Source organism: Callospermophilus lateralis, chromosome 4 (genome assembly GCF_048772815.1).
Source record: "Callospermophilus lateralis isolate mCalLat2 chromosome 4, mCalLat2.hap1, whole genome shotgun sequence".
NCBI lineage: Eukaryota > Metazoa > Chordata > Mammalia > Rodentia > Sciuridae > Callospermophilus > Callospermophilus lateralis.
Window position 1 is genome coordinate 7,980,366 of NC_135308.1, and position 13,616 is coordinate 7,993,981.

Sequence of the window (13,616 nt, forward strand, 5' to 3'; positions counted from 1 at the left end):
CACTGCTGTTTGTTTCACTGGGCGTGAACACACCTGACGCAAGTGCTGCAGGTGGCCACTTGAAGCACAGTCCCTTCTCTCTCACCTGTTGCTGGAAGATTTTCCAGGGCTCCAAGAATCCTTCCTCCACTTTCGATGCAGAAGCCAAAGGAGACAGGGCAGTAGTAAGTGGAGAGGGAGAATACCCACAGGGGTTTTCCCTACTGGCCCTAGGAAACCTACTATCATTTTCTTCTAGTCAAATGTTTCCAGACCAATTTAGACAGGTTTGGAACTTTAGAGAAAGTCCTTATCTCCTGGCTATTCTACCTGCCCCCCCTTCAGCTCTTCAGGGGCTTTCTCTAAAGTTTCAGCTTTTAAGCAATGTTCCCATAGAAACTGCTTAGCCTTTTCTTTTTCTGCCCACTTTGCCTCTGTTTAAAAAGCTAGATTCAAGCTAGCAGGAGGATACGCTATTTCAAACTTGCTGAGTCATAAAAGATATAATGTGAAGAATGGAACTTAGCACATTCCAAACCTTATTTGTTATAGCCAGAAAATGGGGAGGTAGTAATTAGCAAATATGTTTTAACACCTGACTGCCCAACTCTGGTCCAACATTCAGTAAGAGCAAAAGGACAGGAGTGAGGTTTATTTTCCATCAAGCCAAAGGATTTCAATATGCACTTAAAGAATGTCCTTTTTTATTTTTAAAAAAGGAATTATAGAGCTAATAGATAGCAATTGTGTACATTCATTTATTTTTTATTTTTTGTAGTGCTGGGGATTGAACCCAAGGCCTTGTGCATGGGAGGCAAGCACTCTATCCACTGAGCTAGATCACCAGCCATTTATTTATTTTTAAAAAGAATTTACTTGGGAGGGGGGAAGTACTGAGGAGTAATATTGGCCAAATAATATTGTTATATTATGTGCCTGAACTAATATGTGACAAATTCTATCATGAAGTACAACTATAATCACCAATAAAAAAATGTTGAAAGGAAAAAGAATTTACTTGGTAAAATTAAGAAGCTGGCAGTTTTATAATTTTTTTAAAATTTTTTATTTATTCTTTTTAGTTACACATGACAGTAGAATGTGTTTTTTTTTTTAAGAGAGAGAAAGAGAGAGAGACAGAGAGAGAGAATTTTTTAATATTTATTTATTTATTTTTAGTTTTCAGCGGACACAACATCTTTGTCTGTATGTGGTGCTGAAGATCGAACCCGGGCCGCACGTATGCCAGGCGAGTGCGCTACTGCTTGAGCCACATCCCCAGCCCCAGTTTTATAATTTTTAAAATTTATTTTTAATTTTTCTGTGGTGCTGAAGACAGAAACCAGGGCATTGCACATGTTAGACAAGCACCCTATCACCAAGCTGCACACCCGGCCCTAGCAATCCTAAATTGATTTTCTTTCTTTTCATCTTTTAATATTTTCTTAGTTGTAGGTGGACATAATGTGGTGCTGAGTATTGAATCCAGTGCCTCACAAGTGCTAGACAAGTGCTCTACCACTGAGCCATCAGCCCAGCCCCTAAATTGATTTTCTTGATGTTATTTATTTACTTTCTTGGGCTGTGAAAAATCAAAGGGCCTACATTAAACCTACTTCGGTTCCAGCTGAGGAGGCCCTCCTTCAGCTCAGAGGAGGTGCCCCTAAGAAACAAATTTCCTTTCTTTATAGAGGGCCTTTCAGCCCTCACACATGCTGAGTAAGCACTCTGCCACTGAGATATACCCCTAACACTTTAACCATTCCTAATTGCAGTTCAGTAGCACTAAGTACATCCATATTGCCAATCATTACCACCATCCATCTCCCCAACTTTTTCATCTTCCCCAACTGACATCTGATACCCATTAAACACCGACTCCCTATTTCCCCTCCCCCACCTACTGGCCATGCCTATTTTACTTTCTGTCTCTACGAATTTGACTATCCTAGGGACCTCATATGAATGGAATCACCCATCACATAGCCTTGTGTTGTGACTGGCTCATTTCAAGTAGCATGGTGTCTTCAAGATCCATCCATGCTGCAGTGTGGCTAGAATTTTTACTTTGGATTGAATCCAGAGACATTTTACTACATCCCTAGCCTTATTTATTTTTTAAAACAATTTTGAGATGGGGCCTCCCTTTCCAAGTTGCCAAAGCTGGCCTTGAATGTGTGATGCTCTTGCTTCAGCCTCCCGAGCAGCTGAGATTTCAGATATGTGCCACCATACCTGGCTCAGAATTTCTTCCCTTTTACAACTGTTTTTAACCTTTTATAATGGCTCTGCTGTATTGAAGGTCTTTCAACAACAGGATTGTTGGTAGAAGTGCAAGTCTCACCAGCTTTCTGTATTCACTCACCTGCAAAATAGTTGAGCTATTTTGAGATATGTATTATCCCTTAAACACACCTAAGAAGTGGTCACAACCTGGCAGGATCCTGGAACACAGTGGGGAGGCAGACTGGAGGGGGTGATGGTGAACTGGGGGCACTTGCCTCTTATAAAGTTGGTTGCTGTTATTCAGTCTCAACCCTGTATTCCAATATGTAGTGCAGGCCCAGTACTACATACTTAAATCTGATTTTTACGTGTTGGCCAATAGGGTTAGGCCAAACAATTTGTGTTTGCAGGATAGATCTGGCCCATAGGCCACCGGTTAATCTCTGCATGGGCACACAAAGGGCTATTTCAGTTTGGCTTCGTTCACCCATTCACGCAGCAAGTGTTCACTGAGTCTATACTATAGGTTAGGTTACATATATAAGTAAACCGTTTGGCCTTAAATGTGCCTATTTTAGGAAGAACTTCTATTGCCTCCATCTTACATATGAAAAGTCAAGCACTGAACAAATATCTTGTCCAAGGTCACACAATTGGGAAATTTGAATTCAGATTGCTTCCACGGATCAAGGTCTCAGTAGGAAGAAAGCTCAAGGTCCAGGCTTAAGACCCTGATAGGAAGGAGAGCCATCACCTGCAGATCTAAGGACAGTAGCACTTCACTAGCCTAGTTCTGCAAAGGAGGCCAGGAGGCCAGTTCAAGCACAGGAGTCCTCTGAGCCAGTGTGGAAGTTACGCAGGAAGAGGTTAAGTAGCAGAGTCTCCAACACCGTCCATTCGGCCGTTCGTTTCCCGGCGAGGGACTGGCTCGTCGACCGCCCACGTCTCAATCCCAACTGTGAGGAGATGGGATCGTGGTCTCAGAAGCTCGCTGACGGACTCCAGCGAGCCACGCGCGGCTGCGGGCCCGCCCCGTCCGCAGGCACTACAGGTCCCGGCATGCCGCGGGGCGCGCCGGGCTCGCGCGACCACGCCCCTCCAGGCCCCGCCCCGCCTCAGGCCCCGCCCCGCCCCGCCCCCGAGGCCCCCTCCCGCCGGGTCAGCCCCGAAGAGTTGCCCGGTGGCCTCGGCAGACGGAAGCCGAGCGAGAGCCCGGCGGCGGCAGGATGGGCGACTCCAAAGTGAAAGTGGCGGTGAGGGTCCGGCCCATGAACCGACGAGGTGAGAGCCCCGCGGTGGCGGCAGGTGCCCGGCGCACCCGAGCCCGGCCGCCGTGGGGGGTCCGCCCGCCCCTGGGGTCGGCGGCGGGCGCGCTCCCCGGGGCCCCGCGCCCGGCGCCCGCTGCCGCGGGACGTCCCTCCCGGGCCCGCGCGCGCCGCGGGGCCCCGCGCCTCGGCCCACCGCGCTCCCGCTGCCCCTTCCGCCCACGCGCCCCGCCCGGCGCCCTTTCGCCCTCTGCCTCCCCGCGGCCCTGCGCCCGCCTGCGCCCCGCCAGCTGTCACCGCGCCCGCGCCCCCGGCCCGCCCCGCGCCCCGGGTAGCCCGCACCCCTCGGCCGCGGCGGGGGACGGCGCCGAGAGTTGGAGGACTCCCCCGGAGGGCTCCCGGCGCTGCCCGGCGCCTCCCCACCTCGGTGCTGAACCTGCGCGCTCCGGCAGAGCTGCCCGGTGCCGTGCCTTGGGCTGGGGTCGGAGGGATGCCTTTCTCGGTGTTGGGACGGTTGAGAAGTTTCTGCTTTTGCTTGAAGTCGTACCCGTCATCTCTCAACAATAAATAGTTTAGGTGCCAAGATTCTTGTGAAATTGTATCCTTGAGACTTTCTCCTAAGTCTTTAGGGAGGGTAGAGAAGGCAGATAAACCGAGCTCGCTTAAATCGTCTTGTGACGTTCCAATGAAGTGAATGAAGCCCAGCTTCAAGTCAGGAGAGGAGGTGGGCTGGGTCTTGCCTTTGATACTTCACCAGCAGCCAGGCTGGGCAGGTTCCTTTAAATGAGATGAGATGTTTGAAAACACTTTATAAAAGAAAGGTCTTGTTACTGGGATCACTGTTTCAGTCCCAGGAGATGACTTTGCCATTGATAAGACTCTTGATTAATCAGGATCATTTCCAAGTACCAGAATCATTTTCCAAGCTCTTTTTAAAAAACAAATTCTGTGTTCAAAATCGAGCGTTTTATTCCACACAGAAAGTTTAAGCTGTTTCCCTTCTCTTTGGTCTTTCCTGTGTATTGAGATACACAGATCAGTCAGTTGACTTTGTTGATTTGTCCTTCTGTTTGTTGAAAATTGGTTTCTGTCTTGAAATTGGTTTGTCCCCCTGTCCCAGCTAGGGCTGCTTAAGGCTATCACCTGAATTTCCCCCTAGGATTCAATTGCCTCAGATTCTCAGCTCCTGCATGGTCTGTTGTCTTTCCACCTCTCAAATTCCTAGCTCTGACAAAATGAAATAACTTTGATGGAACTCTGAAAGTTTTCCAAATCTTCTGTTTTTACATATTCAGGTGTCTTTATTTTAGTTCACTTGAAGTTTATTATCATCACAATGATTAAGAACAAAAAAAATCCCAAGCCAATTGAAATATCATTTATGTGGGAATTGATTTTGAAAAGGTGGTTTTAGCACATTCTTGAAATTTCCTTTTCTCTTTCTCTCTCTGTCTCTCTCTCTCACACACACACACACACACACAGAGAGAGAGAGAGAGAGAGAGAGAACAATCCCAAAAAACCAAAAAAACACTAACTTGGAAATGTCAGTGCTAGAAAAGAGGCAACTAACCACCACAAAAGAACTTAGCTCCATATTTAGAGCCCTTCTCTCTCCCCCACTGTCTTCCCCAAAATAGTTTCACTTTTTGAGGGGAGTTACTATTCTTTTTATTTTTAAATTGTCATGAATAAGTTGTAATGATGGTTCCATCAGATTTAAAATTTCTTTTTTACTTGTAATTGGACACAATACCTTTATTTTATTCATTTTTATGTGGTGCTGAGGATTGAACCCAGGGCTCCGCACGTGCTAGGCTGAGCCACAACCCCAGCCCGAGATTTTTTTTTTTTGGTGTACTGGAGATTAAATCCAGTGTGCTCTACCATTGAGCTATATCCCTAGCCCTTTTTATTTTTTATTTTGAAATAGGGTCTCCCTAAGTTGTAGAGGCCTTGAACTTGGGATCCTCCTGCCTCAGCCTCCCGAGTCACTGGGAACTATAGGCATGTGCCACCAGGCCTGGCTTAGTGTCTGAGTTTTGAGGAATACATAGAATAATTTTGGGACGGGAGTCAGTTGTTTCTTTGGTTGAAGTAATTTTAAAATTAAGTGTTTACACATAGGTTCCATGGCTCTGTAAATAGAAGTACATTATTTATGGTGATCTGCTCCCCTCAATTCCTTTATCCTATCTTACCTAGCCTTATCTTTCCTGACGCACATGAACTTCTTTTTAGTGATTCTCACAGATGATTAAATGTGGTTCTTTTCCTATTTCTTCATGAAGTAATTGCATAAATTTAAAGGTTGTCGTGGAATGCAATGTAGAATTTTAAAGCCAGTGATTTTTTTTTAAATTGGTGTCTAAAGTTCATATAAAAAAGTTAAAATAAATCATTCCTTTCCAATAATTTTGAAAGAATCATATTACTTTGAACAGTTTTTACTTTTGGGAAAATTAATGTATTAAGTGATAGGATATAATTATGGCATAATGTCCCCTGAAGTCCTGGTTGTTTCTGTCATGGCATATATGGCATATAAATGCAGGAAGCAGCCTGAGAAATCCTAGTGAGGACAGGGATGAGAGTGGGTCACTGACATGGTTTTGCTCTGATACTTGGAATCACATTAACTGTCTTTTGAGGAAAGTTTGAAGATTTCCAGGAACCTTTGGTACATCCTCTTAAGTTCTTCCTGTGATTCAGTGTTGACCCAGTGCTGGTGTTTTGAGTCCTGAGGTGGTGGGTTGGCTTATTTAACATTTTTCATGGAAGCAAGAGCTTCAGCCTTCCTGCTAAACAGTATGTGGGTTTGGAAAACTTAAGTTACCCGAACGTTAAGCATTAAGCCCTGATTCAATAATAGCAAGAGTTGTAATGGCTAATTTGTCAAGAATATTTTTCTAGTTATGCAGTCTAAAATTATACTAACAAGACACAAAATAGAAAAATAATTCCCCTCTATCCTAACAGCTTTTCTTATTTCCCCCAGTTTGTGCTCACATGTATATGTGAATTGACATAGTTTGAACATTTAAACTTATCTGAAATCTGAAGCTAAACGGCTAAAGAAAAGGGGTAACCTTCTTTTGTCACAAGATCTTGAAGTTCTATTTTCAGGTATTGTTTGTCTTCGCATGTTGTCTTTGAGGCTGTGCAGCTCAACAGACAATCTTGTGCTTTCCTGTACCATACAGAACACCTGTCCAACGTTATTAACCAGTCTAATCATTAAATGAGCTGAAAGTTTTACAAGCATAATTGACATTATTAGATGAGTGATACCTTCCAGGAATTTGACAGTTTGTAACTTCAGGTGGTTTAAAAAATATTTAATAGGTAAGTGAGCATTTATTGAGTTCCTCTCAGGTTTCTAGCTGGTATTAAAGTGCCCTTCAATCAAGGGATTGCTCTTGTTTTAATATATGTAAGACTGACTTCCAAAGTAAATTATATAAAAAATGTTTGGAAAATATATTTGTATAAGTGAGTGAAACTGAAATTGCTCTAGAAATTGAGCCTGAAAGAAAAAGTGAAATGGATTGTTTCAGACGTTAGGGAATATGGGCAATAAATTTATTTCAGTGGGTATTTCAAACAAGTTTACTTTGTGTTTTGCTATACTTGATGTAATAAAAGACACAGAGAAGTATGTAATCATGTCTAATAGAGTCAGTGCTTCAGTAAATCATGATCTAGTAGCAGTGGAGGAATTGTGATAGCTATTAGAGGTGATGATGATGACACTCACTTAACAAGGAACACTCATCGATGGAAGCACACGTGTAACTGAGTGAATCTACTGGGGTGGCCGTCACCATGTACAAGTATGTACAGGAGGGGCCAGAGCTAGAAACATGGAAAATGAAGCTGTTTTGTTAGGGGGATTTTATTTCCTATAAAACTTTTTAGTATTGCCTACTATTGTCATATTGAGTTTCTTAGTTTGTTTTATGGTTCATGCCCATGAGAAAATGACTGTCACATGAAAAGATAAGATTAAAAGGTAAACAACTATGATAGACTGCCAGTTATTAAGTGCAGGTGAGTATAGGTAAGTATAGGAATTTAGAAGACCTAGAGAGCTCTAAGGCCTGGTGACTAGGGAAGGTTTCCCCAGGGGAGAGAATTTTGGTTAGAGACTTCAAGGAGGAAGCCTGTATGTGGAATGGGTATGTGGTAGGGGGGAGGGCCTTCGTTCTCTGAGGAGGAGGTATGGTCTGGGAGCAAAGCACAGAGATAAGAATGAGTTCGGCAAGGTTAGGCGGCAGAGACAAGACTCACCTGCCTGGAAGGGTTCTGGAAGGTTGGCTGGAGAAGAAGGGTGGAACACAAAGGCTGGGCGAGTGGCAGGCATCCTGGCAGTAGCTAGCCAGGGCAGAAGTCTGGCCCTAGGGTGCTGAGCTGTGTGCTCTGTTTAGCTTTTTGAAGAACTTTGTGCAGACACAGACATGAAGGAGAAAGACGGCCAGATCCCAAAAAAAGATTGGAAGCCTGTGTAGATGACTCTCATAGCTGGGTAAGACTTAAAAAGCATGAGGTGAAAACAAAGCCCTGTGATTAAGAAGCTAAAGGGGGTTGGCCAACATCAAGCCAGCAGTCATGGAAGGAAAGCCCAGGTAAAAGTGAGGAGGTGGGGGAGGCTTAAAGACCAGGTGATCAGTAAAGACAGGGATCCTGAGGGAATGAAGGGGCAGGGAAGGCGTCCTGATGCGGGGGCTGTTGGTGGTTCTTCAGCCTTTTCAGAGAGGTCACTGATAGACGTGGAGCTAAGCATGGCTGTGGGTGCTGGAACAGAAGATGCTTGTTTTTCCAGCTGGTGGTGAGCAGACAGATCTATTACAGCATTGTTTCTACTTTCAACTCAGTGGCCTGAAATTTGGATTTACACACGTAGGGCCAGAGGCTTTCTGTGAAGGAACACATTTATAATGTACAATTTTGTTGAAATTGGCGTTAACTTTTACCCCATTACCTCCATAAAGCCTTGAGTAATGGCTGACTTTTCCACCTCTTAAGTTCTGAAGATGGAAGAAACCACTGACAAAACTATTACTTAACGAGATGTCTTGAAGTGTTTACTGAGTGGAAATGGATTTGTTGATCTCAGTGCTTGCTGATTGGTCCCCTTGTTTTCAGCAGAGTGTGTTCTGAAGAACAGTTGGCTAGGATGAGCAGGTGCTCTCTGGAGAAGTATAGGAGATGGGTCTGCAGGAGGCAGATCCATGACAGTGGTGCTGGGCTTTCGCTCTCAGAGCTGTGGGTAGCTTTAGAAAATGCTGTGTCTTAATCCTTCTATTTATTCTGTTGATTGAAGAAATGAGAGCTACTATTTTCCCTTTATTTCCATTTTTTTAGGTAGCTAGGGATCAAACCCAGAGGTAGGTAACTGCTCTGCTACTGATCAAACTCCCAGCCCCAGGAACTGCTTTCTTGAGATCTTTCTGTTCTCCTCCTCTGCTGGACCTTGAACCCAGGGCTTCTTACATGTTAAACATATGCTCTATCATTGAGCTACACCTCTAGTCCGGAGAGTTTTCTATTCTATTTGTGAGCTACAGTGTTCAGTGTGTGTATTTTTCCCCCCGGTGATACTGGAGATCGAACCTAGGACCTCATGTGCGCTAAGCAAGTGCTCTATTAAGCTACTTCCCCAGCCCTTTTTATTTTTGAGATACAGTCTCACTACATTTGCCCAGGCTGGCCACAGCACCTGGCTGAATTCAGGCTTTGTAGACATTATTTTATTTTTCCAACCAGACTTCTAAAGGTAATAGTAGAATTTCTATTTATTGCAATTTCAGAGAGGTTAATTAACATTCCTAGGATTATGAAACCAGTATTTTGGAGCCTTCTGTCAAAGCCTGTGCTTTTAGTACTCACTGGACGTTATAATCTTTAAAGAGACCTGGAAGTCCTGAGATGTACAGGATGCACTAGAAGCATAAGTCATGGTCTTTGACCAGGCGAGCTCACTGTTTTCCTGGTGACAAGAGGTGCCCAGGTGAGTTCATAAGAACACGTATACAACTTTGTGATGACAGTGAGTATGAAGTAAAGAAATGGGATTAGGATTTGAGAATGGCACAGCAGGCAACATGAGCAGTCCCCCTTGCCTCCAGGTCCCACTGCGGGGCGGGGTGGAGGGGTTCAGGTGGACACCACAAAGAAGTGGGTCTGTGTTGCATCTGAGAAACACTGAGCCTGCGGAACCACTGCAGAGTTTCTGGTTTTGATGACTGGTGAATGCTGGTGTCATTAACTGAGACCAGAAGACCAGACATATGGGAGAGGCAAGTTTTAGGGTGGAGGGTGGGAAATGATGAGTCCTGCTGGGACACTCAGCAGTCTTTGTCAGTGCTTACATGCAGCGCACTGCCACTGTGAATAAGATACAGCCTGTGCCTGGGAGAAGCTGCACCGCTCGTGGAGTGCGGGGTGCCTGAATGCAGCCTGTGGATGGTCCAAAGGCTGTTGTGTGTGAATCTGAAGCTAAGGGGCTGGGAGACACACGTGGGACTTAGGAGTCATTTTGTAGGTAGAAAATAGAACTTCACATAAAGCATATGTGAAGCAGGAGGTCACAGAGGCTGAGAGATACCGAGGAGAATCAGGTGAAAGCAGTGGTTTGGAAGCCCAGGGGGATAAATGAACCCAAGAATGGTCCCTCAGATGTCACAGGAATAGCCAGTGTGTTAACACTGTGGAGAAGGACAGTTTTTGAAGTATAGTGGAGAGTAATTCTATAATGGGAAAGACCTGGAGGGCTTAATTTTCTTAATGAGGTAGCATGTGAGGAAATTAAAAGAGGAATTGGATGAGCGGGGATCTTCAGAGTATTGTGGAGAAATGTGGCTAAGAACTCTAACCATGGTTTATCTGTGAGGGTAGAGGGTTCATTCTTTCAAGTTTTTCTGTTTTTAAAATTCCTTTTTAAATTATATTTTTGAGATGGAGTCTCACTGTGTTGTTCAGGTGACATTGAACTCTTAATTGACGCTCCTGCCTCAGCCTCCTGAATATCTAGATTTATAATCAGGTGCCACCACATCCAGTTCTTCTATTATTAACTATGGTTCACACACCAAAACTATGTTATTTAGTGGCTTTTAGGATATTTCCAGAGCTGTGCAGCCATCACCACTAAGCAGTTCCAGAACATTTTCTTCACCCTGAAGAGAACTCTGTGCCCATCAACAGTGTTTTCCATCTCCACTCTACCTCCCTTAGCCTCTGGGAGCCACTAATCTGCTTTCTGTCTCTGCATTTGCCTATTCTGGTGTTTCATATTAATGGAATGATTCAGCCTGTAGACTTTATTATCTGGCTTCTTTCATATACCAGCTCATTTAGGGTCTCTTCATGTTTTAGTATGTATCTTTGCATCATTCTTTTTGAATCTGAATAATATTACCTTATATGGATATGATACATTTTGTTTATCCATTAATCAATTGATGAGTATTTGGTTAGTTTCTACTTCGGGCCACTATGAATAATGCTGCTATGAACATTTGTGTACAGGTTTTGCATAGGCATTTTCATTTTCTTTGGTGCATATGTATAGAAGTGGAGTTGCTTAGTTATGTAGTAACTCTAAATTTTGAGGCACTGCTAATCTGTTTTACAAAATGAGTGCACCATTTTACATTCCCAGCAGGAATGTATGAAGGTTCCAACTTCTCTGCATCCTTGTTGGCACTTGTTATTGTCCACCCCCGCCCCGCGTCCCCCAATGCTGGGGATTGAACCCAGGGCCTTATGCATGCTAGGCAAGCCCTCTATCACAGAGTTGCACCCCCAGACCGTTTCTCTTTGATTATTGCCATCCTAGTGGGTGTGAAGTGTATCTTGTTTGATTTGCCTTTCTCTGGTGGATAATAATGTTGAGCACAAATCAGCTGTTTGTGTGTCTTTGGAGAGATTTCTGTTCAAATCCTTTCCTTGGGCTGGGGATGTAGCTCAGTGGTAGAGTGTGTGCTTAGCATGCACAAGGCTCTGGGTTCATTACCTAGCACCTTTTTACTATTGAGTTGTAAGAACTGTTTATATATTCTGGATACCATTCCTTTATCAGATATGTGATTTGTAAACATTTTCTCTAGTTGGTTGATCATCTTTTTACTCTTTGAAGCACAAAATGTTTAATTTTGACAAAGTCCAAATTACTGTTTGTTGCTTATTCTTTTGGTGTTATACCCAAGAAGCCATACTTAACCCAAGGTCATGTGTACTTACACTATGTTTTCTTGTAAGAATTTTATAGTTTTAGCTTTTAAATTTGGGTCTTTGATCTGTTTGGAGTTAATTTTTGAATGTGGAGTTAATTTTTGAGTGTGGTGTGAGGTAGGAGACCACCTTCATTCTTTTGCACGTGGATATCCAGTTGTCCCAGTACCATTTGTTAAAAAGTCTGTTCTTCCCTCCATTGGAGTGTCTTGGCACCCTTGTCCAAAATGTGACTCATATTTCCAAGTTATAGTTCTAGACTCTCACTTCCATTTCATTAGTCTCTATATCTATCTTTCTGTCTTTGTAATAGTGCCACATTGTCTTGGTTACTGTTGTTGTCTAGTTAAAGTTTTGATGTCTGGGAGTATGAGTCCTCTGACTTTGGTTTTCTTTTTCTTTTTTTTTTTTGGCAGTTCTGATTCTTTTAAGTTTTCATTTTTAGTTTACTTTTTTTGTGGAGCTGGGGATCAAACCCATCACCTTGTATATGCTAGACAAATTCTCTACCACTGAGCTACATCTTCAGCCTTGTCTTACAAGTTTCTAAATAACTATTTCCTAGTCCTCTAGATTGATTAGTTTTTTGAGTGTGCACATTTTGTGTTTGGGGCCATGTAAGATAATTATAATTATTTTCACACTGTAACCTCTCCTCTGCTATCTGGCACCCAATCCTGTGTCTTTCTTCATTCCTTCTACCTTTGCATTAGCCATTTTTAGAGTTCAGTTTTTATTTTACTATTTATTGAATACATACCATGTTCACTGGTAAAAATATAAAGGGTTGTGCTGGGTTGTGGCTTAGCAGTACAGAGCTTGCCTAGCGCGTGCGAGGCCAGTTTGGTTTTTTAAATTTAAATTTTAATTAATTTATTATTATTATTATTATTATTGCCATACTGGGATTGAACCCAGGGGTGCTCTACCACTGAGCTGCATCCCCATCTCTTTTTTTTTATTTTGAGATGAGGTCTTGCTAAGTTGCCTGGGCAGATCTTGAACTTTTGATCCTCCTGCCTCAGCCTTCCAAGTTCAATATGCTTTTTACTTACATGGCATCACCTGCTTTTTTTTTCCTTCCCCTGGGTCAGCAGACTGCAATAAAAAGAGGTGTCTAAAGCAACTGCACATAAAGAAGTATAAATAAACCATATTCCCTATTCTGCCATTGTAAGTATTGCATTCTAATTGGTAAAATAAGATCTTTGTACATGAAATATTAGTGAGTACTTTACTTGTGTGAACATGTGTACACATATAAAAGTACACATTAAGTGAATACTTTAAGTGACTTGAAAATAGGATCCTATATGGCATGCAAACTTCTTTAATAAAAGAGCAAGTTTTATAAATAATTTATTATGTTCCTTATTTATTTATTTATTTTTTTATGGCATTGAGGATTGAACCCAGGGGAGGTTTACCACGGAGCTATATCCCCAGTTTCTTTTAAAATTTTATCTTGAGACTCAGTCTCCCTAAGTTGCTGAGGCTGGCCTGATTCTCCTGCCTTAGCCTCCTGAGTTGCTGGAATTTTAGGTCTGCACCTCATAGAATTAAATTGACCCTAGTGACTTTAAGAGTAAGTTATAAGTAACTATTAGGAACACGACTGATAGGTAAAGGAAGGTATACCTTCCTTTCTGGATAATAGGTTTGTTTTGGCACTTATTATTGATTTTTTTTGAGAATCATAAAAGCAGTTTACTAAATGGGCAACACATTTATTTTGTCCAGTCTGTGAATGCGGCATTTCCCCAGATGGAACATGAGTTATATAAGGGGAGTCTCCCAGGCCTTGCCCAGGTTTTACTATGAGGTCATTGGGGTGGGAGCCATAGGTGATTTGTATGGTGAAGAAAGACTTGTTTCAAATTATTGCTCACTTTTACAGTGTGACTAATATGC

General features: G+C 42.9%; 1 protein-coding gene across 1 annotated transcript in view; it reads left to right on the forward strand.

Annotated features, from left to right (window-relative positions):
• The first annotated feature begins 3,364 nt into the window (after positions 1-3,364).
• Kif13b (kinesin family member 13B) overlaps positions 3,365-13,616 on the forward strand; it is a 160,742-nt gene continuing 150,490 nt past the window's right edge. The window contains exon 1 of the mRNA XM_076853515.1: positions 3,365-3,486. Within this exon, the coding sequence (XP_076709630.1) occupies positions 3,432-3,486 (55 nt within the window). The 5' untranslated portion in view covers positions 3,365-3,431. The remainder of the gene's footprint in view (positions 3,487-13,616) is intronic.